Raw genomic sequence first — 22,239 nt, 5'->3', positions numbered from 1 at the left:
AACAGTGATAGTTTGTCGTTAATCTTCCTTTAATTGAAAATTCATATTTTTTTAATAACAAATATGCCCTTCAATTACAAAGCATGCTTGAACCTTCCCTAAAAATTGTAAGGAAAAATTAATATTGATCCTCATATTATAAGAAAATTTTATAATTTTTAGCGGATAACACTAATTTTATTTTAATAGCACAATCTAATAAGAGACTACTATATTTGTTCAATTTATGTTTCTTAATTTAAATATCATAAGGAACTCTTATTAATTAGTTTCTAAATTTTAAAAAATATATTAAAATATTTTAACATTTAAAATATTTATTAATTAATTTTTTTATTAATTTTAATCGTTAAATATTATAAAAAAATTTTAAAATATCTTTAATAATTAATAGATTTTTTATAAAATTAAAAGGATTAATTTATTAATTTTTTTAAATTATAAGAATTAAATTATAAAATATTTAATAATTAAAATTAATAAAATAAATAATTAATATATTTTTTAAATATTATAAATATTTTAATATATTTTTTAAAATTAAAGAACTAATTAATAATTTTTTATAATATAATAATTAAATAATAAATTTCTCAAATCTTAAATGGGATTGCAAATTGTATGTAGTATTGGGATGTCACATCTAGATTTGTATCATAATAGCTTATGTTGTTGTTTGCAATACACATCAGTTTATCATGGGTCAATCAATGATTCTCTTCAATGTTTTGTTTGGATTGATATAAATTCAGAGATAAAAAAAAAAAAAAGAAAGATAAATTAAAACTTTCAAAATTCTCTTATTTCAACATTAAAAAAAAAGAGAGAAAATTAAGATAGATTGAGCGAAAAGAAAGAAAATTATGACAGTTTGTTTTATAGAAAATATTTTTTATAAATATTTTTTTATATTTTAAGTATTTAAAAAATTTAATTAATAAAAAATATTTTCTGATCAAAGAAAAAAAATAAAACATTTTAAGAAAAAAAATATCCTCTAATGAATAATAGTTATTTTCATTTAAAAAACTTAATTTAAGATTCTATTTATATGTGGAAAATAATTTATATTTATAAGATATTTTCTGTAAAATTCATTTTCTGTAAAAAATATTTTTTAAAAAATATTTTTCAATAATATAACTTATTTTCTATTATCTAATTTTAATTTAAAAAAATAAAATTTATTAATAAATTTATATATAAAAATTTTAATAATATCTCGAAAAAATAATGTTTTTTTGAAAAGAAAAAGTTATTTATTTTTTTTGAAATTGAGAGAGTTATTCATCTTAAAATTGCTATAAAATATGTAAAATACTTTTTAAAAAATATAAAAAATATTTTTTAAAAAATATTTTTTTATAAAACAAATGAAGTTTAAGATAATTAGATTATATTCTCATTATTTGGTATGAATGATTTTGCAATTAATCTAAAACTTCAAATGGTATTGTTTTAGTTTTCATAAATTATTTTTTTCTCATACTTTTCATTTTCCAAATCTTCTGAAAAAAACTAAATAAGGAAAAAGAGAATACAGGTCATTTTTTTTTTAAATCATCAAATATTTATTTATAAAAGATCTAAAATCATAAACATTTAGTTAGGATTTGTAAAGTTTAACATGAGCCTCTATTTTACCTGATGACACATTAAAATCTCGTCTTTTAAATGAACTTCCATATTTCGATTCTAATTCAATAAATACACCATAGCATAATTAATGTTGTAGCATAAACAAAAATATTAAAGCTTTAAAAGGAATGTATGAAAATTTCATACTTCATTAATCTTCTTAAAGGATAAAGGCAATCCGGTCTAGATTTTGTAAGAAAAATATAATTTGAAATTTTAATTTCTTTTAATTTAGGGATATTAATATTGAAAAATATAACAATTTCATTGCATTATTTGCCAAAATATTTGATACTTTAACTTGTTTTTGCTAAGAATGAAAGATTTGGATTAATTTTGCAAAAGCATAAAACTTTTAAATTTTGACAATAAAGTTAAATTTGTTCATAAACTTTTAGATGAGAGTCAAATAACCTCAATTTAATTTTTTTGTTTAAATTTCTTTAAATCTCTTGAAAATGGGCAAGACGACTCATATCATTGTTAGACTAGTAGTATTTGGGGAACATATTCTAAAAAAAATATAAAATTAAAAAAAAAAGGAGAAGAGAAAAGAATATTAAAAAAGAAAACATAACTCTAAGTTTAAAAAAAAAAATTACAGGCATTAGAGTAACAATAATAGCACTCAGCATCCACGCGAAGACAAAGTATTGAGAATTTTTCCAAATTTGAGCTTCTGCAATAACCCAACATCACAAACAAAATTTGTAAAGGTTTTCATTACATGGTAGTTATTATAAATTTCAGATCTAAAATAATTAAACTTCAGCACATTTTAATATTCTTTACAAATCTAATACAATCAATCATCTTTGAAGATGAGACTATACAATCATAACCCATAACAAAATCAACTAAAGAATAATAACAATGACCAAGACTACGTTGGATCATGATTTATTTAAATCAAAACTCAATTTCTTACCTTGGAAATAGAAGAACTCCCCAATCTCATTAAGTAAAAACAACGAGAAAAATTTTTTTTGAAAACAATCAAAGATATATACTTATATGTTTAAAAGGTAGAAAATTTTACTTCTTGAACATATTTTTGTCCGAAATAAAAGAGAAAATACACGTTGTCATTCAATGACCTATATTCAAGGAAATCATAAACAAGAAAACCAAGCCCTCTAGTCACTATACAATATCTAATAAGACAAACTAGATTCACATACTGAACACTAACAATAGCTGCAACTTCCAATTAAAATTCATTCACTTCACTCTTTCTGAAAATACCCAAGGATAAATCCCTCCCTCTCCAAAATGCAGCAGTTCAAGCATTTAATAATGCTCCATATAAAAACTTCTCTAATTGCGCTAAGAGCTCACAATTAACAACTTATCCAATGGACTAATAACTCACAAATAGCAATTTTTCTAATGGTGCTAGCAACTCACAGATGAAAGATGAAATGAGACTGTGCTGCAATGTTAAAAAATTAGAGATTGGAGAATTGTTGTTTTCATTTTGGGATACTTTGAGGGATTTTAGATGATTATGCATTTTGCACATTAGGGATTTCACATCTCCCATTGTAAAAAATAGTTTTTCATTCTGAATGTTTTCCACATGTCTAAAGTTGTTAATATATAAACTGCAGTAACTTCAGCAATGTGGCAATGACAGCAACAACAGCAACTTCCAGAGCTTATTTGCTGTTATTTTACAGTTGTAACATACTTCTCTCAAGTGGACTTACTTCTCTCAAGTGGACTTCTCTCCAAAAGAGTTACAACTAATTTCTCTCAAGTTACTTAGCAATGAAGTGTTTCAAAACAGCTGTTTAATTTATGAGCCAAATTTAGCGCCAATTCTGTTTTAATAGTTAGTTAGAATGAAAGATTCTGGATTAGTTAAGAGTTGTATAAATAGTAGAAGCAGGAGCTTAGATTGATGGGTTGTACAATTGTAATCATTTTTTGATCATTAATGAGAAATTCTTCATTTCTTCTCATGGTATCAGAGCTGAAGTTTAGACAGTTTGCTCTGAAGCTCCATTTCTTCTTCATATTTTTTGTTGCCTTTTGTGATCATTCTTGATCCTTGTGGATCGTGTCTGAGATAGCTTTCTTTGTGATCCTTGTTGATTGTGTGAGATGGCAAATGCTACAAACCCTACTGCTGCAAATGTAACGCTTAATCCAGAGCTTGAATTAGCATTAACACTGTCAAATTCAGATAATCCTGGCATAAAACTGGTTAGTAATCCTCTTACTGGTCCAAACTACTTGTCTTGGACAAGATCCATGATAATTGCCTTAAGAGCCAAAGATAAGCTTGGATTTGTTACAGGCAAGATATCTAAACCTAATTCTGACGCTCCTGAATATAAGAAATGGATAACAGTAGATTCTATGATCATTTCATGGATTTTAAACTCAATTTCTAGAGATCTATCAGATGGATTTCTGTATGCACCATCTGCTCATGATCTATGGAATGACATAGCTGAGAGATTTGGGGAAAGTAATGGTCCTTTATTTTTCCAAATCAAGAAAGAATTGGCTAATATAAGCCAAGGATCTATGACTCTTGCTGCTTATTATAACAAATTAAAAAGATATTGGGATGAATTGTCAATACTTTGTCTCTTGCCACCATGTGCTTGCGGTGTAGCTAAGGAATTAACTGCTTTTGAAGAAAGGGAGAGATTGATACAGTTTCTCATGGGCCTGAATCATCAATATGAGAATGTGTCTAATCAGATTTTGTTGCTTGATTCATTACCTTCTGCAAGTAAGGCATATGGAATGGTACAAAATGTAGAAAAACAGAAAGAAATTCAAGTAACATTTCCTGAATCTTCTGACATCACAACTGTTATGGCTGCTTAGAGATTCAACAACTCTAGAAGGCAATCTTCAGGTGACAGTAAGTTTAATTTTAAGAACAAAGCGGACAGGTACTGTGATTTTTGTCAGACCTCTGGACACTTGAAGGAGAAATGCTTTAAACTCCATGGCTATCCAGAATGGTTTTCTGACTTCAAGAAGCAGAAATATGGAGCAAAATCCAACAATACAATGGCCTTTAATACCATAGCTGAATCTCCTTTGGATACTGAAACTACTAATGCTCCTCATATTGTCACTGACAATATGATAAATAGTATCTCCAGAATAGTGCAATTTGAGATATCAAAGGCTCTTAAAGGGAAATCTATCCAGTCAAGGGTTGAGGAGGTTGCCACTGCACATCAAGCTTCAAGCTTTGCAGGTATTGCTTCTGTTAATTGCTCTAGCAACTTTAAATGTATGGATAAAGGAACCTGGATTATTGACTCAGGTGCCACATACCATATGTCTGGTGACCTTGCCCTTTTTGATTCCATTTCCAAGCTAAAAACACCTAGACATGTCAGACTACCAGATGGAAGAACAAAACTTGTTACCCACATTGGAACCATTCAACTTTCACCTAGAATTACCTTGTTCAATACATTTTACATCACAGATTTTCATTGCAATCTTTTGTCTGTGAATTACCTTGCCTTTACCTGTAAAATCTTTGTTACTCAATATCTTGACCACTGTGTGTTGCAGAGTAAAGAAGAAATTGCTGTTGGATTAGTTGTTGGTAGGTTATATCATATCAACAAACAGTCCTTTTCCATTACAAAAGTAAATAATACTTGTACAGCACATAAACCTCACTTGTTTCAGCTTTGGCATAGCAGATTAGGACATCCTTCTACCAATAAAATGAGGCATTTATCTGTTGTACCCATCATTAGCAGTGATGTACTTCCTTGTACTGTTTGCCCAATGGCTAAACAAGAAAGATTTGTGTTTCCCTCCAAAGTTGAACATTCTCTCACTATCTTTGAATTGTTACATATGGATCTATGGGGACCATATAGAATTAAATCTGTGACAGGTGCATATTATATGTTCACCATTGTTGATGATCATTCTAGGTTCACTTGGACCTATATGTTAAATTCCAAAACTCAAGTACCTTATGTGTTAACCCATTTCCTTGCTCATATTGAAAATCAGTTCAAAACTCATGTCAAAACTGTCAGAACAGATAATGGTTCTGAATTCTTAAACAATGACTGTTTTTCTTTGTTTAGTTCTAAAGGTATTAGACACCAAAGGACATGCGTATATACTCCACAGCAAAATGGAGTTGTTGAAAGGAAACACAAGCATTTGCTATAAGTGGCAAGGTCCTTAATGTTTTAATCCAAGTTTCCTTTATATTTTTGGTCAGAAACTCTTTTAACTGCCACACATTTGATTAATAGACTACCATCGGAAATTTTAAAATGGAAAAGTCCATATGAGTTAGTTCATGGTCATAAACCCAAACTTGATTATCTGAGAGTTATAGGAAGTTTATGTTTTGCCACAAATCTATCTCCTGGCAAAACAAAATTTTCTGTAAGAGGTCTACCAAGTGTCCTATTGGGCTATGGTCCACAACAGAAAGGATACAAACTATATAATCTTCATACCAAACAAATTTACATTTCCAGAGGTGTTAGATTTCATGAAAATGTGTTTCCCTTTCATCTCACTAACCCTTCATCTGTTAAAGACTTCTGTTTGCCTGAATGTATAGTAGATGAAATGGCTATACATTCTTCCACTATTCCTATTGAACCTTCTTTCAATCCTCTTACAGATCAAATTCCCAATGTAAACATCTCTGATTTATCCTTGTCTTCTCCAATCCCATCCATGGGTTTGTCATCACCAATACATAATTCAACTCCTGTTGAACCAAATATTGAGTTAGAACCTTTATCTACAGAAATTACTATGTGTAACACCCCTACCCGGTTATTTAATTAACTGAGTCGGAGACATTATATTCTGTAACAATTCTCTTATCTTTCCTTTATTTTATATCATGTAAATCATGGCTTTTTTTTTTTAACCAAAAAATCCGGCAGAGTTTCCCCTAAAATATGGACTTAATTCCACCTGTGAAAAGTAATATCACACTTCTATCAATTTCAACCTTAACCCCCAAACTTCTTTCATCAACAATATCATTTCAATTAAGATCAAACACTTCATAATCATCTCAATACAAAAACTTATACTAGTCATCCATATTTACACCAAAATTAAAATATTCAAATATATCTAATTCAAACCATATACAACCTTATCTCTAAAACTTTATGTACATGCCATATTTTCAAAATTAATTTTGTATAAAATGTACAAAATATATCCCAAGACAGTCAATGATGTAACTCCGGCTGGGTTGATGCAGACCTTGATCTACTATTCCTTGAATTTACAACCTGCGCGAGGAAAAAATAAATTCCTACGCGCTAAGCAATTTGCTTAGTGGTGCTCAACTCTTTTTTTTTTTATAAATAAAACATTTAAATCAAAATTCATTTAACCACAGTAAATACAGTAAACTATATAGCAAATAAGTTGAAATAAAACTAAATCATATTATGTGAAATTTCACATATATACATATTTTCATTTCATAATCTTTTTCTTTTTATTTTTTCATCATGTAAAAAGGTTTATTTCCTCTTAATACTTTTATTATTCTCTCTATATATATATATATATATATATATATACCAACAAAAATTAAGGATCGTTTACTAAATTAACAAATTTCTGATGTGGAAGATCAGCCTAGGCCGCAACCACAGAGCATACTTAGGCAACAATTAAGCACAAATTTATTTTTAGGCTTGGGTTCCTGCAACCTTAACCTGGGATCCCCAGAGTTAAGTTTGAGTGTGGAGGGAGAAGAGAAAGTTGCCGTCAACACGGGCTTTTTACAGTAGCAGTTTATAGCAAAACAAGATATAAAACTTACTTTATAAAAATTTAATAACTGAATACAGAATTATTGAAAGAGAGTTTTACAGAGGAAGAGTGTGAAGATAGAGAAAAAAGAGAGAGAGGAATACAGGTGTGCCTTCACAAGGGGAGAGGCTCCCTTATATAGAAAATTCTAAGCCTTTACTGTCGATTCACGAGAACCTTACTGTTAGTTCACGCGGATTTTACTGTTTATGAACAGTGCTTTGTCTGCCACTTTATCTGATGCTTTTTACTGTTGACACATAATCTTTCTGCCACTTCTTTATTTTTTACTCTTTTCCACCGAAATTCTGATTTAATTGGTCTGTCTTTCTTTATTCTGAGTCTGTCGAGGACGATGAGGTGTCCTTCTTTTTTTTGTTCTTCTGCTTTAGTTTGTCTTTCTTTTCCCTTTTTACTTTTGCTGTCTTTTTACCTTTTCCTTTTCCTGTTTTACTTCGAATTTTTACCGGCGGTAGAATTCTGTAGCAATCATCTTCATTACTGTCATAGTGTGAAGATATCGAGTTTTTACCGGAGGATGACGTACTAGAGGACGCTGTCGACTCCGTCTCTGAGCTTGACTGCTTTTTAGTTTTTCTTCTGCCCGCTTTCTTTTTCATTTTTGATTTACCAGAGGATTTTACTGATGATTCTTTGGAAGATTGTTTGTCTTCCGGTTTTACTGATACTTCCGGGCTAAGCCGATCGAGCATTTTTTGACAAATCAACTTATACTCTTCGGGTGTTTTAGCTGCTGCTAACATGGCCTGGCATTGAGCCTTTTGGGCTCCAAATGTGGGCTCTCCTTGCATTGTTAATTTACCAGCATATGAGGCCTCTGGAAATTGGGCCTTTTTAATGATCCATTGTTTTACTGTTTCTTCCGTGGTCGGGTTCCTGAAAGCTCCCCACCATTTTATTTTATGCCTTTTTACTATAACAGGGATATTTAATTCTGTCACGTACTGAAAATCAAAATACCATTGATATACCCAAGGTAAAAAGAAGTTTAGCCCAAAATACATCAAAGGTGGTATATATTTTTCATTCTGAGGTGGTTTAAAATTGGTTTTAAAATATTGATATATATGAAGTATTTCCTGAGATAAAATATCTTCAGTAATACCTCTAGACTGCCACCATGTAAAGAACCAGTTTGGGAATTTGGTGACAGTCTTAATAGTATGTTGGTCAAAATATATTAACCATGAATGGGTTGTTGTAGGATTTTGAATACTAAAAATATTGGTCCAAGCATCAATATAATCAAAATAATTATATGAAATAGAATATTTTTTTAATTTTTTAAATGCAATTCCAGTATATAAACTTGGCGCAGGCCAATCTTTAGGATGTATAACATTCTTAATTTGAATAGAAGAATATGCTATTATATCCTTATGGGTTTTATCAAAATTATGCTTGATTTTAACAGATCCAGTTTCTTCCAAAATACTTTGATAATAATTCTGAGGTTTTGAAATATCTTTCGGAGTGAAATACCAATTCTCAGGATAAAATTTTCTGACTACTTCCCATGGGTTTATATTATTAAAACCGTATTCAACTTCAATCTCAAACTCAAAAGCGGGTTTTAAATGCCATTTATAAAATCCAGTGTTATACCCATGAGATGATTGGATTTTTGGCAAACCCACAGCCTTCAACGGATTTGATAAGTCTTTACTGTCTACCGTTTGAGACAGACTAGTTGTACCATGAACGGGTACAATCGCTTTAGGGTTTAGATTCATACCTGAGGCTCCTGAAGAGGAGGCCATACCTTGCAGGGCTTTAATGACTTCTGGGGATTGGCTTAACTGCTCAATCCAAATTTTTAAATCTGTCTGGCTATGGTCTTGGGGTTTTATTTGAGTCTTGCTGATCTCATCTGAATGTTCAGACAAGGCTTTAGGAGTTGGACTTGGGCTTCTCTCTTTATCTTTATTTTTGCTCTTCTTTCGACCCATTTTGCTGTAAAAATTCCCTTGTTAGAAAATCTGGAATATTGTTTTTGCTTCCTTTAATAAATTCAATATCAAAATCAAAAATACTTAAAATTGCTTGCCATCTGGCAAAAATCTGTTTTGATGCAAGATTTTTAACATCTTTCTTTAAAACATCTTTTGCAGCTTTACAATCAATTCTGACTAGAAATTTTTGATTTAAAAGATCAGATTGAAATTTATTTATACAAATTACAATACTTAAAATTTCTTTTTTAATGGTAGAATAATTTATTTGGGTAGAGTTCCAGTGTCCTGAAGTAAATTGGATTATCTTCTCTTTTTCTTCTATCCTTTGTTTTAGAATTCCTCCATACCCTATATCCGAAGCATCTGTTTCGACAATTTTAAAAGCTTCAGGGTTAGGGAGATATAGGCATGGGATCTCTTTTATTAGTGTCTTTATGTATTTTATAATATCTGTGTGTTCCTGGGTCCATGGTTTTGCATTCTTCTTTAATCTATTATGAAGAGGTTTTATCATTCTATTTAAATTTGGGTAAAAATCTATAACATAATTTAAACATCCTAAAAACCTTTGTAATTGGACTTTATTAGTTATCTCATCGGGAAATTTATCTCCAAAAACCATTGTTCTTTCTATTGGTTGGATCTTACCTTGTTCTATATAATGGCCTAAAAACCTAACTTTAGTCTGAAACAGGTTCATTTTAGTTTTACTTAATGCTAATCCATTTCTTTTTATTATCCCACAAAATGTTTTTAAGTGTTTAAAATGTTCTTCAATACTTTGGCTGAATATTAAGACATCATCTATATATACTATACAAAATTTTGAATAAGGGTTAAAAATGTCATTCATAATTCTTTGAAATTCTGATGGCGCGTTTTTTAAACCAAAGGGCATAACGTTCCATTCATACTGTCCAAAAGGGACTGTAAATGCCGTTTTATACCTGTCATTAGGGTGAATTTGAATCTGCCAATATCCTGATTTCATATCAAATTTACTGAAGATGTTTGCATTATATAATCTATTTAAAAGATCCTTTTTATTTGGTATAGGATACCTAATCCATTTTAATGCTGTGTTTAGTGGTTTATAATTTATAACTAGTCTTGGTGTACCTCTCTCTATTTCTGCACTTTTATTTACATAAAAAGCTGCACATGACCAAGGACTTCTGGATTTACTTATTAATTTTTTATCTTCTAATTCTTTAATTTCCTTTTTACAATGTTCTAATAATTCTGGTGCCATTTGAATTGGTCTAGCTTTAGTTGAAATTGATTTTTCTTCAAACCCTTCTTCATATGGCAGATCTACAATGTGTTGTTTCCTATTCCAAAAGGTATTAGGATGATCTGCACATAATTCTTTTTCCATGTCATTTTTTAGATTTTCTATTTTCTTTTTTATAATTTCGCTTTCCAATTGCTTTCTAATCCTTACTACATGTACACTGTTTTTTAAATCTTATTCTTTAGACTTTATTACTGAATTTATCTCCATTGTCCTAATAGAATGAGCTTTTATTAGATTTAAATTTTTCCTTTTTGGTTTTTCTGTGAAATTTATCTTAACCCTTTTATTTCTTGTCTTAAATTCTATGCAATTTTCCTTGACTGTATAAGGTGTTATTAAGTTTATAAAGGAGGTTCCTAATATCACCATATGACTTATTTGTTGTGATAATAGAAATATAGTTTTTATTTCTAAATCCTGATTTATTATTAATGCTTCTGTTTTTCCTAATATATTCAGATTAGTTTTATTTGCAGTTTTTAGCTTTTCTTTCGTTTCCTGCCAAAATTTTTTAGGCACTAAACTGGACTTTATACAATTTAAATCTGCTCCTGTATCAAATAATGCTATAGTATTTAATTTAAATTCTGCTGATAATTTAATTGTTAGTTTTACTAAATATTTTCTGGAAGTTATTTCTTGTAATAATAATATAAAATTATTGTCTTCTTCATCATTTTTTAATTGGTTCATTTTACTAGGTTCTTCTTCTTCTTCTTCCTCCGAAGAGGAGGATGGTTCAGAAACTAGTTGGTTTTCTAAGATTTTTATTTTCTTTGAATCTTTCTGAAGTTGCTGCTTTAATTCTTTTACCTCAGCTTTTATTGTTTTAATTTCTTTTTGCAGTTCTTCAATAGTTATTTTTTCTTTAGGTTTTTTATTTTTACTTAATATTTTAGTTAAGTCATAGGGTTGTTTTTCTATTTTGGGCATGGTATTTTTAATTTCTTCTGATTCATCAAAGCTTTTAATTAATCTTTTAAGGAATTTCTCTTTGGTTTTGCTGTCCTCAATACCATTTATTAATTCTAATAATGAATCCTGTTCTTTAGTTAAAACATTTATTGACTGTTCAGACGAGCTAGTTGCTAACTCATCTATTTGGTTTTCGCTTTCAGTTATATCTAATTCCGAGGTTTCTGAATATATATATAATTCTTGGATTTTATTTGTTATTGCTTCATCTAATTTTAACTCATTTAATCTTTTATTAAATCTACAAAACTTAGATGTATGATCCTTTTGTCCACAATTATAACATGTTAGATCCTTAAAGGACTTTTTATTTTGGCTTTTGTCTTCTGGACTTTTCTTTGTATGTTTTTTATAGGTTTTATAATTTTTTCTTTTATAATATTCTTCTTTATTAGGTTTTGTTATATATCTCTTTTTATAATACTTATCTTTTTTATAGTATTTTCTTGGCTTAGTTTTAGAGCATTGTCCATTACAACTTCTATCTTGTATTGTTCCATAATCAAATTGCTTGCAAAAGGATCCTAACTCTTGTTTAGTTCTATGCATTTCATATTTTAAAGTTTTTTGTAGTTTTAAATCCTGACATATCTGTAATCCTTCTTTCTGTATTATGCTTACTAATTGTCCATATGTTAATTTTTTATAAGGTATAGGATTTCCAAAATGCTGTTTTACATTATTTCGGACTTTTTCTCCTAAAAAATAAGGGAGTCCTGCTAAGAATTTTTCTTTCCAAAAATCTTGGTTCGAGTCTTCCCTTAGCATTAATCTTGTTAAGAAGGTAGTTTTATAGCTCTGAAAATCACTTAACTTTTTACATTTTAAATTACCTAAAAGTTCTGCATTTTTGTCTTTTAAAAGGGAAGGGTCTCCTATAAAATGTAAAGAAATTGTTAAGATTAAAGTTGATACTGCATCTTGGATAGTATCTCTAGACTCATTGTATATAGGTTCTCCATCATTATCTACCTAAACAGAATTTAATATTTCTAATTGCTGTATATCTGTCAGATGGTAATCCCACCATCCTTTTAGTTGTCCTGTAAATCCTGCTATAATTATTTCAGCTATAGCTCTATCTGAAGCAAATGACTGGGTTTTATACGCATTGGCTGCCATAGTCATTTGTTGTAGCAAACTTAAGATATTATACTCAGATAATCCATCTATATTCCATTCATAGACTGTCGAAGCATTATACTTAAACTGAGAAGTGGTATTGGGTTTTTCTATTATTCTTAGGTCTGGTGCCCTACTAATTATTTCTTTATGTGATATAGGATTTATTTCAAATTGTTTTATATCTTCTGAATCTGGCTGACTTTGCTCAGACTCTGATTCTTCATTTAACACATTTATATTTCTAGATTGAGGAGTTTCTGGGGTAACATTTTTACTAGATTCTGAAACTTCTATTTTACTTAACTGGTCTTTTAGATTCTGCAAAAATTCATTTTTATTTGCTTTTAATTCTTTCTGGCTTGAACTAGATATTTGGTATGGTTTAAACATGTGTGGTTTTATTTCTCTTCTCTCTTCTATTTCTTCTTCTCTATTTTTTAAAATTTTCTCTATTTTCTTTAACTGGGTACCTATACATATTAGGCTTGCATTACCAAAGTTGTTCTGCTCTATGACCTTTTTATCTGTATCACTTTCTTTAGCTATCTTATAGGGTGCACAAATTATTTCATTTTCTCCATGCTTTATTTTACTAATCGTTTTAGGTGGAAAATCACTCTGTATTACTTTATCATTTACTATCCATTCTGGCCTTTTATCTGTTACAGTTATTGGATTTATGCTTTTACTTTTACCTATCTTGAACCATTCAAAGAATCCTATTTCTTCTTTATTTTGACTGATAAAATTAAGATATTCTTCTTTTAAATTTTCAAATTTATGTTCTCTAATAATTTTATTTAGCTTACTCAGATTCTTTGTCTTTGTTATTTCTTTTAAAAATTTCTTTTCAATTTTTTCTTTACTAAGAACATTTACTTCTCTGTTTATATTTTCTGTTATGGCAGATGCTGATGGTGACTCTGGTGATGAAGGTGCTATTTCAGCTTGTTGATTTAAATAATTTTCTACCGGGTTATAAACTGCCTGAGGGACTGAAGCACTATAATCTACTCCTTTCATTCTAAGCTGTCTATCTGGGATATCTGATGTAGAATATCTAGGTCTTACTATAGTTTGTAGAACTGGTTTAGGTTCATTTCCTTTATATGTAGCATATATTACCGAGGGTAGGTTTGAGACTCTACCTATATCTTCTGTTACTTCTGAAGATGAAGATCCTGTATACCTAGTACTTACACTTCTGCTAAACTTTAATGATACTTTACCGTCCTCAAACTGTTCAATTTTGCTCAAATTTGTATTTGGTTTTACCTTTTCTGGTTCTGGTGGAGGAACTACTCCTTCTAGTATCCACTCATCTGGTAAGGTTATATCTTTCCATTGAATCGTTTTAGGAATTACCGTATTTGTTTTAGTCAAATCTGTCTGTAAGAATCTTGTTTCCCCTATTTTAGGTTGTAATTTATATTTAGTCCCAAAAGCTGAATTCATAGCTTTGTAATGAATTTTATATATTAATGCTATAGGAATGGAACCTTGTTTCATCCTATAATTATGGGTTTTTATTTCTAAAACAATACTTTCTAAGATATTTAAATCATTTAATGAAATTGTCATATCTGGGTATACTTCAAAAGATACAGGTCCCTCACTAAGACTTGTCTCAACAGATCCTAACAAAGAATCTTGAAAATTTAAAAATCTGGCATCTCTAACTACTGCTAATATACTGGTATTCAATCCTTCCCTAGTTAGAGGTTTTATTCCTACCTGGATTAATCCTATATGAATATATTTATATTTTTTACTTCTATGATGATTTAATGTTTTAGATGATAAAAAAGTTATTCTTTCAAAAGGTTTACTTAGTTGAAAATCTCTTTCCTCAGTTTTTATCACATAATCTGTTTTAAAAATATTTAATTTAGGAATTTTATAAATTTGTTCTTTATCTACTTTGGGAATTTCCCATTCATCTATGGCTTTTACAAAGTCTTCCAGAATTAACTCATTTTTACTTATTATTCTTTTAATTTCTGAAGATTCAGAGTCATCTGATTTTACTGTACTTACTGATTTACACAAAAAAGGATCCATTTCTTAGAATTTTGAATTATGTTGCGGCCACTGCCTGTTATACCCTATGACGCCTAATACCTTTGGCTAAAACGGGTTCAGTTGGCATACCCAAAACATATTTTCAAAGTGTTTCAAAAATGAATTCTTAATTACGTATTTCCCTCCTAGCACAAAAATTTTTTGGCTTTGAAACCATACCAAATATCTAGTTCAAGCCAGAAAGAATTAAAAGCAAATAAAAATGAATTTTTGCAGAATCTAAAAGACCAGTTAAGTAAAATAAAAGTTTCAGAATCTAGTAAAAATGTTACATTAAATCATCATAGAAGTAAAAAATATAAATATATTCATATAGGATTAATCCAGGTAGGAATAAAACCTCTAACTAGGGAAGGATTGAATACCAGTATATTAGCAGTATATATATATATATATATATATATATATCTTTTGGCCCCTATAAATTTAAATGGGACTGTTAAGTCAGATAAGGAAACTGTAACTATAGGGCACAAAGTGCCAAATAACTGTATGGCTCGAAAGCCGAATCTATAACTGTAGGATACCTCATTGTATCCCAAAAATCCGTGTAACTGTAGTGCAGTACTGCAAGATCTGTATATGGCATGCCACACCCTTAAACTAACTCACAATTCCCATCAAACTTACTAGGGCCACACTTTAAATAATTTATACATTTAAACAGGGACAAAAACTTGCAATACAGTGTCACTGTCAATTATTCAAACTATAATACTTTATCATATTACAACACCACTTTAAAACCTTACTTTTAAACATTGTCATATCATGTAATTCTATTAATTTAATACACCTACATAAATTATAAATTCATACTTTAATCCTTAATTAATTCACTATTATTCTTTTTAATTATTATTATTATTTTTTTTAATATAATATTTATTTATTTATTTATTTATCACAATATACCTTATTTCTTTTTTTTTTTCTTTGAATTTCTATTCTTATCTCATATTCTTACACTCTATCTCACTTTTCTTATTCCTTTAATTTCTATATTTTTTTTTTCATCTAATCTAATACCTTTCTCTTTCTCTTTTTTTTTTTTTTTTTCTTATTGCCACTATATCTAACCAACTTATATTTCTATCAAAGAAAAATGGAGTCATTACATTAGATCCATAACCTAAATTTTTGGTTAAATTACATAAAAATTTTAAAATTTTCTATCTATTGAATCTATTATTTCTCAACTTTGATTATACAATATAATTACACTATTATTCACTTGGTCTTTCTATTAGGGTAGTAAAATTTCAAATAGAACATAAATAACAATTTCTTGAATTTATTAAAATAGAGTTGAGCACAAACCTTCCCAAGATCTTCCACAAGCCTAAAATTCTCTAATTTTCCTTTTCTTTTCCTTTCCCTTCCACTTCTTCTTCATGAAAAAAAAAAACCAATAAATCAAATTAATACAATATTTTTCATAATTATGCACATAAAATGATAAGACATAACCCTACAACAAAAACCCCTAACATACCTTTCAAATTTCCAATATGTAATTAATATTTCCTCTCCCTCCACCTTGAATTTTCTACTTGATTCTTCCTCCTACTTTGAATATTTAACTAGGGAAAAGACTTGGATGAGATGGGCTAGCAATTTGGGGTGAAAAATTGGAAGAAAATGGAGTAGAATTGAAAAGAAGAATTTTAGGGAAGAAAAATGGAAATAACGGGAGAAAGAAAGAAGATGATCCCTAACTCTTTTCTTTTCTTTTTTTTTTTTTTATTCATTTGGGTTAAAGTGGCTAGCATTAAGCCACTTGTCCCAAATTAAATGTTTAATTTATCTTTTCTTTATCTTCTCTCTTTTTCTTTTTTTTTTCTTTCTATTATTGTTATTGATTTATGATTTATTTTTATTTTATTTTACTTTATTATTATTATTATTATTATTATTTATTTTTATTTTTATTTTTTTGGGATGTTACAACTCTACCCCTCTTATAAAAATTTCGTCCTCGAAATTTTACCTGTATTAAAGAGATGAGGATACTGTGCTTTCATGACATCTTCGCTCTCCCAAGTTGCTTCTTCTACGTTGTGGTTCCTCCACAGGACTTTAACAAGAGGAATTCTTTTGTTTCTCAACTCTTTTATTTCTCTTGCTAGAATTTTCACAGGTTCTTCTTCATATGACAAGTTTGGCTGTACATCCACAGATTCTGCTGGGAGGATATGAGAGGGATCTGACCTATATCTTCTAAGCATTGAAACATGAAAGACATTATGTATCTTGTTAAGTTCTGGTGGTAAGGCTAGCTTGTAGGCTACTGGTCCTACACGTTCCATAATTTCATAAGGACCGATAAACCTAGGACTCAGTTTGCCCTTTTTGCTAAATCTCAGCACTTTCTTCCAAGGTGAAACTTTCAGGAATACTTTATCGCCCACTGAAAACTCTATATTCTTTCTTTTCTTATCTGCATATGACTTTTGTCTGTCTGCTGCTGCCTTTAACCTTTCCTTGATGATCTTAACCTTTTCTTCTGTTTGTCTTATCAAGTCAGGACCCACAAGTTTTCCTTCACTTAGCTCTGTCCAGCATAGAGGAGTCCTGCATTTCCTCCCATACAATGCTTCATAAGGTGCCATTTTAATACTGGCCTGATAGCTGTTGTTGTAAGCGAATTCCATTAATGAAAGATACTTTTCTCAGCTTCCTTCAAATTCAATAACACAGCTCCTTAACATGTCTTCTAAGATCTGAATTACCCTCTCTGACTGTCCATCTGTTTGGGGATGAAAAGCTGTACTGAAGTTCAATCTGGTACCCAAGGCTTCATGCAATTTTTCCCAAAATCTTGATGTAAACCTCGGGTCTCTGTCAGATATGATAGAGATAGGTACGCCATGCAGTCGTACTATCTCATTTATGTACAATTCTGCTAATTTCTCAAGGGAATAATCTATTCTGACAGGTAGAAAATGTGCAGACTTCGTCAATCTATCAACAATCACCCATACAACATCTTTCTTTCTTGGTGTGAGTGGCAGACCAATGACAAAATCCATAGTAACTCAATCCCATTTCCATTCTGGTATAGAGATTGGTTGTAGCAACTCAGAAGGAACTTGGTGCTCTGCTTTTACCTGCTGACAGGTTAAGCATTTTGAAACAAACTCTGCTATGTCTCTTTTTATTCCTAGCCACCAATAATTTTTCTTCAAATCTTGGTACATTTTGGTACTACCAGGATGCATTGCGTATGGACTACTATGAGCCTCTTCAAGTATACTCTTCCTTAACTCAGTTATGTCTGGCACACATATTCTGTTATGGTAATACAAGCAACCATCAGCTTTAATTTCAAACCCATTGTCCTTCCCATCCTGTATTTGTCTTACCTTCACTGCAATATCTTTATCTTCCTTCTGAGCTTCCTGGACTTGTTGAAGCAAACTGGGCCTAACTTTCAGTTCTGCAATAACAGCTCCATCTCTAGCCAATGTCAAGTGAGCATTCATAGCTTTGAGTGCAAGCAAATATTTTCTGCTAAGAGCATCTGCCACCACATTTGCTTTGCCAGGGTGGTAGTCAATAATACAATCGTAGTCTTTTAACAGCTCCATCCATCTCCTTTGTCTCAAATTTAACTCTTTTTGAGTTGGCAAGTACTTTAGGCTTTTATGATCCGTATAAATATAACACTTTTCGCCATATAAGTAATGCCTCTAGATCTTTAATGCAAAGACTATGGCTGCTAATTCTAAATCATGAGTGGGATAGTTTCTTTCATGTGACTTTAATTGCCTGGAAGCATAAGCAATAACCTTTCCATCTTGCATCAACACGCAACCAAGTCCATTGTGAGAAGCATCACTATAAATCACAAAATCCTTACCTGACACTGGTTGTGTAAGGACATGTGCCTCTGTGAGCAGAGCCTTTAATCGATCAAAACTGGCTTGACACTTGTCATTCCATTCAAACTTGATATGTTGCTGCAACAACTTTGTCAGTGGAGCAGCTATTTGAGAGAATCCTTTCACAAACCTTCTGTAATAACCAGCTAACCCCAAAAAGCTTCTGACTTCTGTAATGTTCTTGGGTGGCTTCCATGCAAGGATAGTCTCTATCTTTTTGGGATCGACCCTTATGCCTTTTGCAGATACTACATGTCCCAGAAAAGATATTTCATTCAGCCAAAATTCACATTTGCTGAATTTAGCATAAAGCTGTTTCTCCCTCAGCGTTTGTAACACAATCCTCAAGTGCCTGTCATGCTCTTCTTTTGTCTTTGAATAGACAAGAATGTCATCTATGAACACAACAACAAACTGGTCCAAGAAAGGGTGAAAGATACGATTCATCAAGTCCATAAATGCAGCTGGAGCATTAGTCAAACCAAATGGCATAACAAGGAATTCATAATGCCCATATCGAGTCCTGAACGTAGTCTTTGGACTATCTGCATCCTTTACTCTGAGCTGATAATAACCTGATCTTAGGTCAATTTTAGAAAAGACACCCGCTCCCTTTAGCTAATCAAACAAATCATCTATACGGGGCAGTGGATATTTATTTTTGACGGTCACCTTATTGAGTTGTCTGTAGTCCACGCACAATCGCAGCGAACCATCCTTCTTCTTAACAAATAGCACTGGTGCACCCCAGGGAGAGATACTGGGGCGTATGAAGCCCTTATCGAGTAATTCTTGCAGCTGCACATTTAATTCTTTTAATTCTGTGGGAGCCATCCTATAAGGAGCAATTGATATGGGTGCAGTGCCTGGTACAACTTCTATGGCAAATTCTACTTCTCTTTCTGGAGGTAATCCTGGTAATTCGTCTGGAAAGAAGTCAGAGAAGTCGCAAACAGTAGGTATATCTTGCACAATAAGTTTCTCCTTCTTAGCCTCCAAAACACAGGCTAAGTATGCCTCACAACCCTTTCTTATCATTCTTCTGGCTGCAGTAGCAGAAATAATATTGGAGAGAAAATCTGATCTCTTGCCCACAACTACTACTTCTTCTGTAATACCCGGCTAGACTCCGGTATCGAAATTCCTACCGTCCGGTGGAATTTCAGATGTCGGAGACCTCTAGAAGGGTAAAACCATGTTTTTATGAAATGTTTTAATGTTTTTGATGATTTTAAGTAAAGAGGAAATGAGTTTTTGAATAAAAACACCCTTGGAAGAAACTCAGGTTCGGCCGCCGAAACTCAAGTTCGGCAGCCGAACATGCATGCTTTTCGGGTGCGCCTTAGGCCCCCGAAGGCATAAGTGAGGGAAGCCCAGGTTCGGCCGCCGAACCTCAAGTTCGGCCGCCGAACATGGCATGCATGCGGAGGCACTTTCGGCCCCCGAACGTGGCCTGGCCAGCCACTATAAAAGGGGCCCTTAGCCGAAAACGGGCGAGCTTTTTCCCCATTTTCGGCCAAGGTGAGTCCTTCCGCCATTCCTCACCATCCCTGAGTTCTTTCCTTCAAATCTTTCAAGTTTTTCACAAGTTTTTGCTTTGTTTTGAAGATTTTCGAGTTTAAAGCAAGTTTTGGAGCTTTGAGGTTTAAGAACTCAAAATCTCCCACCTTCTAGTTTAGGACGTCTCTCTCTCGATCTTCAAGAGGTAAGAGCCGATCTTAAGCTCATTTCATGTTTAAAGTAAGTTTTATGCAAGATCTATGGGGTAGAATGCATGTTTAGCTCATAGTTAGGTTTTTGAGTTAATGTTATGTTTTGAGCATGTATGTTGGATTTGTGTTGTTGTTGTGTGTTGTAGTTGGGGTTTAAGTTAGTTTGAAGCCCCTAGGAGCCAATGTATGTATATTTGCATGATTTGGATGAGTTATATGCATGTTGAAGGATTTGGGAGGCAAATGTGCATAAAGGAGCCAAGTTTCTGCCCTTTGGCAGAAACCAGGTTCGACAGCCGAAGGAACTTTCAGCCGCCGAACATGGCTGGGGAGGCAGGCCTTTCGGCTGCCGAAGTTGCCCTCGAAAAGAGACTTTTGTCTCTGTCTGGGACTTTCGACCGCCGAAGGTGCCGCCGAACCTGCCTGGGTTTCGACTCTGGAGGGACTTTCGGCCGCCGAAGGTGCCGCCGAACCTGCACTGTTCTGCCTTCCTTTGCATGTTTTTGCATGATTGTTTTGAGGTGTTTTAGGGGGTTTTTAGGGGATGTTTTTAGAGTTATGTTCTAGTTGTTTGGTCCCTCATTTGAGTCCACCTGTGTAGGTTCGGACCCGAGGAACCGAGGACCCCAGCAGTGAGTTCAGCTGCTTCTGAGTCAGTAGAGCTTCAGCAAAAGGTGAGTAGAATAAACCTTTATGTTTTTAAAGCAAATGAATTATAAAGTTGAGCATGTTCATGCATCATGAATGTCATGTGATGAATTAGGTTGTTTGCATTAGAATTCACGAATATGTTGCATTGCATTTATGATGTTGATGTGGATTGGTCATTGAATGATCCTTTAGTCCTCATATGGTATGATGATGCTACGGCATGAGATGGTATGGAAGTCCAGGTTGTACCCATTCTACGTCCCTGGCACTATGTAAGAGAAAGTCCAGGTTGTACCCATTCTACGTCCCTGGCACATTGGTATGTATGATATGCTATGTTAAGAGAAAGACCGGTTGTACCCATTCTACGTCCCGACACTTTGGAAATGTGGAGGACTATTGGTGACAATACCATCCGAGATGTGATTTGTTGTGATGTGTTGCATTACATAATGGCATGAGATTTAAATATTGTTTTCTATTATTCTGCTCACTGGACTCTAGTAGCTCACCCCTTTTCCCTAATCCCCCAGGATTGCAGGTACGGGCTAGACAGAGAAGTCAAGAAGAGTAAAGTCATATGTATGTAATAGTTAGAATGTGGACATGACAAACTGTATAATGATGTATAGATGTGTAATGTAATGATATTGAGGTTTAGAAGTGTGCTTGACCATAGTTATTGTAATCCCTTTTTTATTACATGATCCTGGATAATTATTGATGATTATGTTAGCCAACTCAACACATGTTATGCTACCCATTGGGGGCATTGATGAGATCCCATAGAGGGGTCAGGTTATGATGATGATTATGTATATGTTCAGTGCATGCACAGGTTGAGTTTGGCGTATGATAGAATGTATGAAAGAAAAGTTTTAATTTTTATGTATTTTTCTTGATCATGTATGGGATTAAACAGGTTTCCAGGATGTATGTTTGGCTTGCTACGGGTCCCGGCGGCCTTAAGTCGACCCGGATCCTAGCGCCGGTAGCGGTCCGATTTTCGGGTCGTTACAGAATGGTATCAGAGCCCTAGGTTCATATGGTCGGACCTAGAGTGTCGGGCTCATAGATGTTATAGAAGGTCAAGCATA

The 22,239-nt window shown here is 32.1% G+C and overlaps 1 protein-coding gene across 1 annotated transcript; it reads left to right on the top strand.

Moving 5' to 3' along the window:
• Positions 1–3,744: 3,744 nt before the first annotated feature.
• LOC110617383 lies at positions 3,745–4,482 on the top strand. The gene has a single exon (XM_021760126.1). The coding sequence runs from the start codon at positions 3,745–3,747 to the stop codon at positions 4,480–4,482; it is 738 nt and encodes a 245-aa protein (XP_021615818.1).
• Positions 4,483–22,239: the final 17,757 nt, after the last annotated feature.

This window comes from Manihot esculenta, chromosome 11, assembly GCF_001659605.2.
Source record: "Manihot esculenta cultivar AM560-2 chromosome 11, M.esculenta_v8, whole genome shotgun sequence".
In the NCBI taxonomy this organism is placed as follows: Eukaryota; Viridiplantae; Streptophyta; class Magnoliopsida; order Malpighiales; family Euphorbiaceae; genus Manihot; species Manihot esculenta.
The sequence above is the reverse complement of the archived record's forward strand: the minus strand, read 5'-3'. Positions and strand labels throughout refer to the sequence as shown.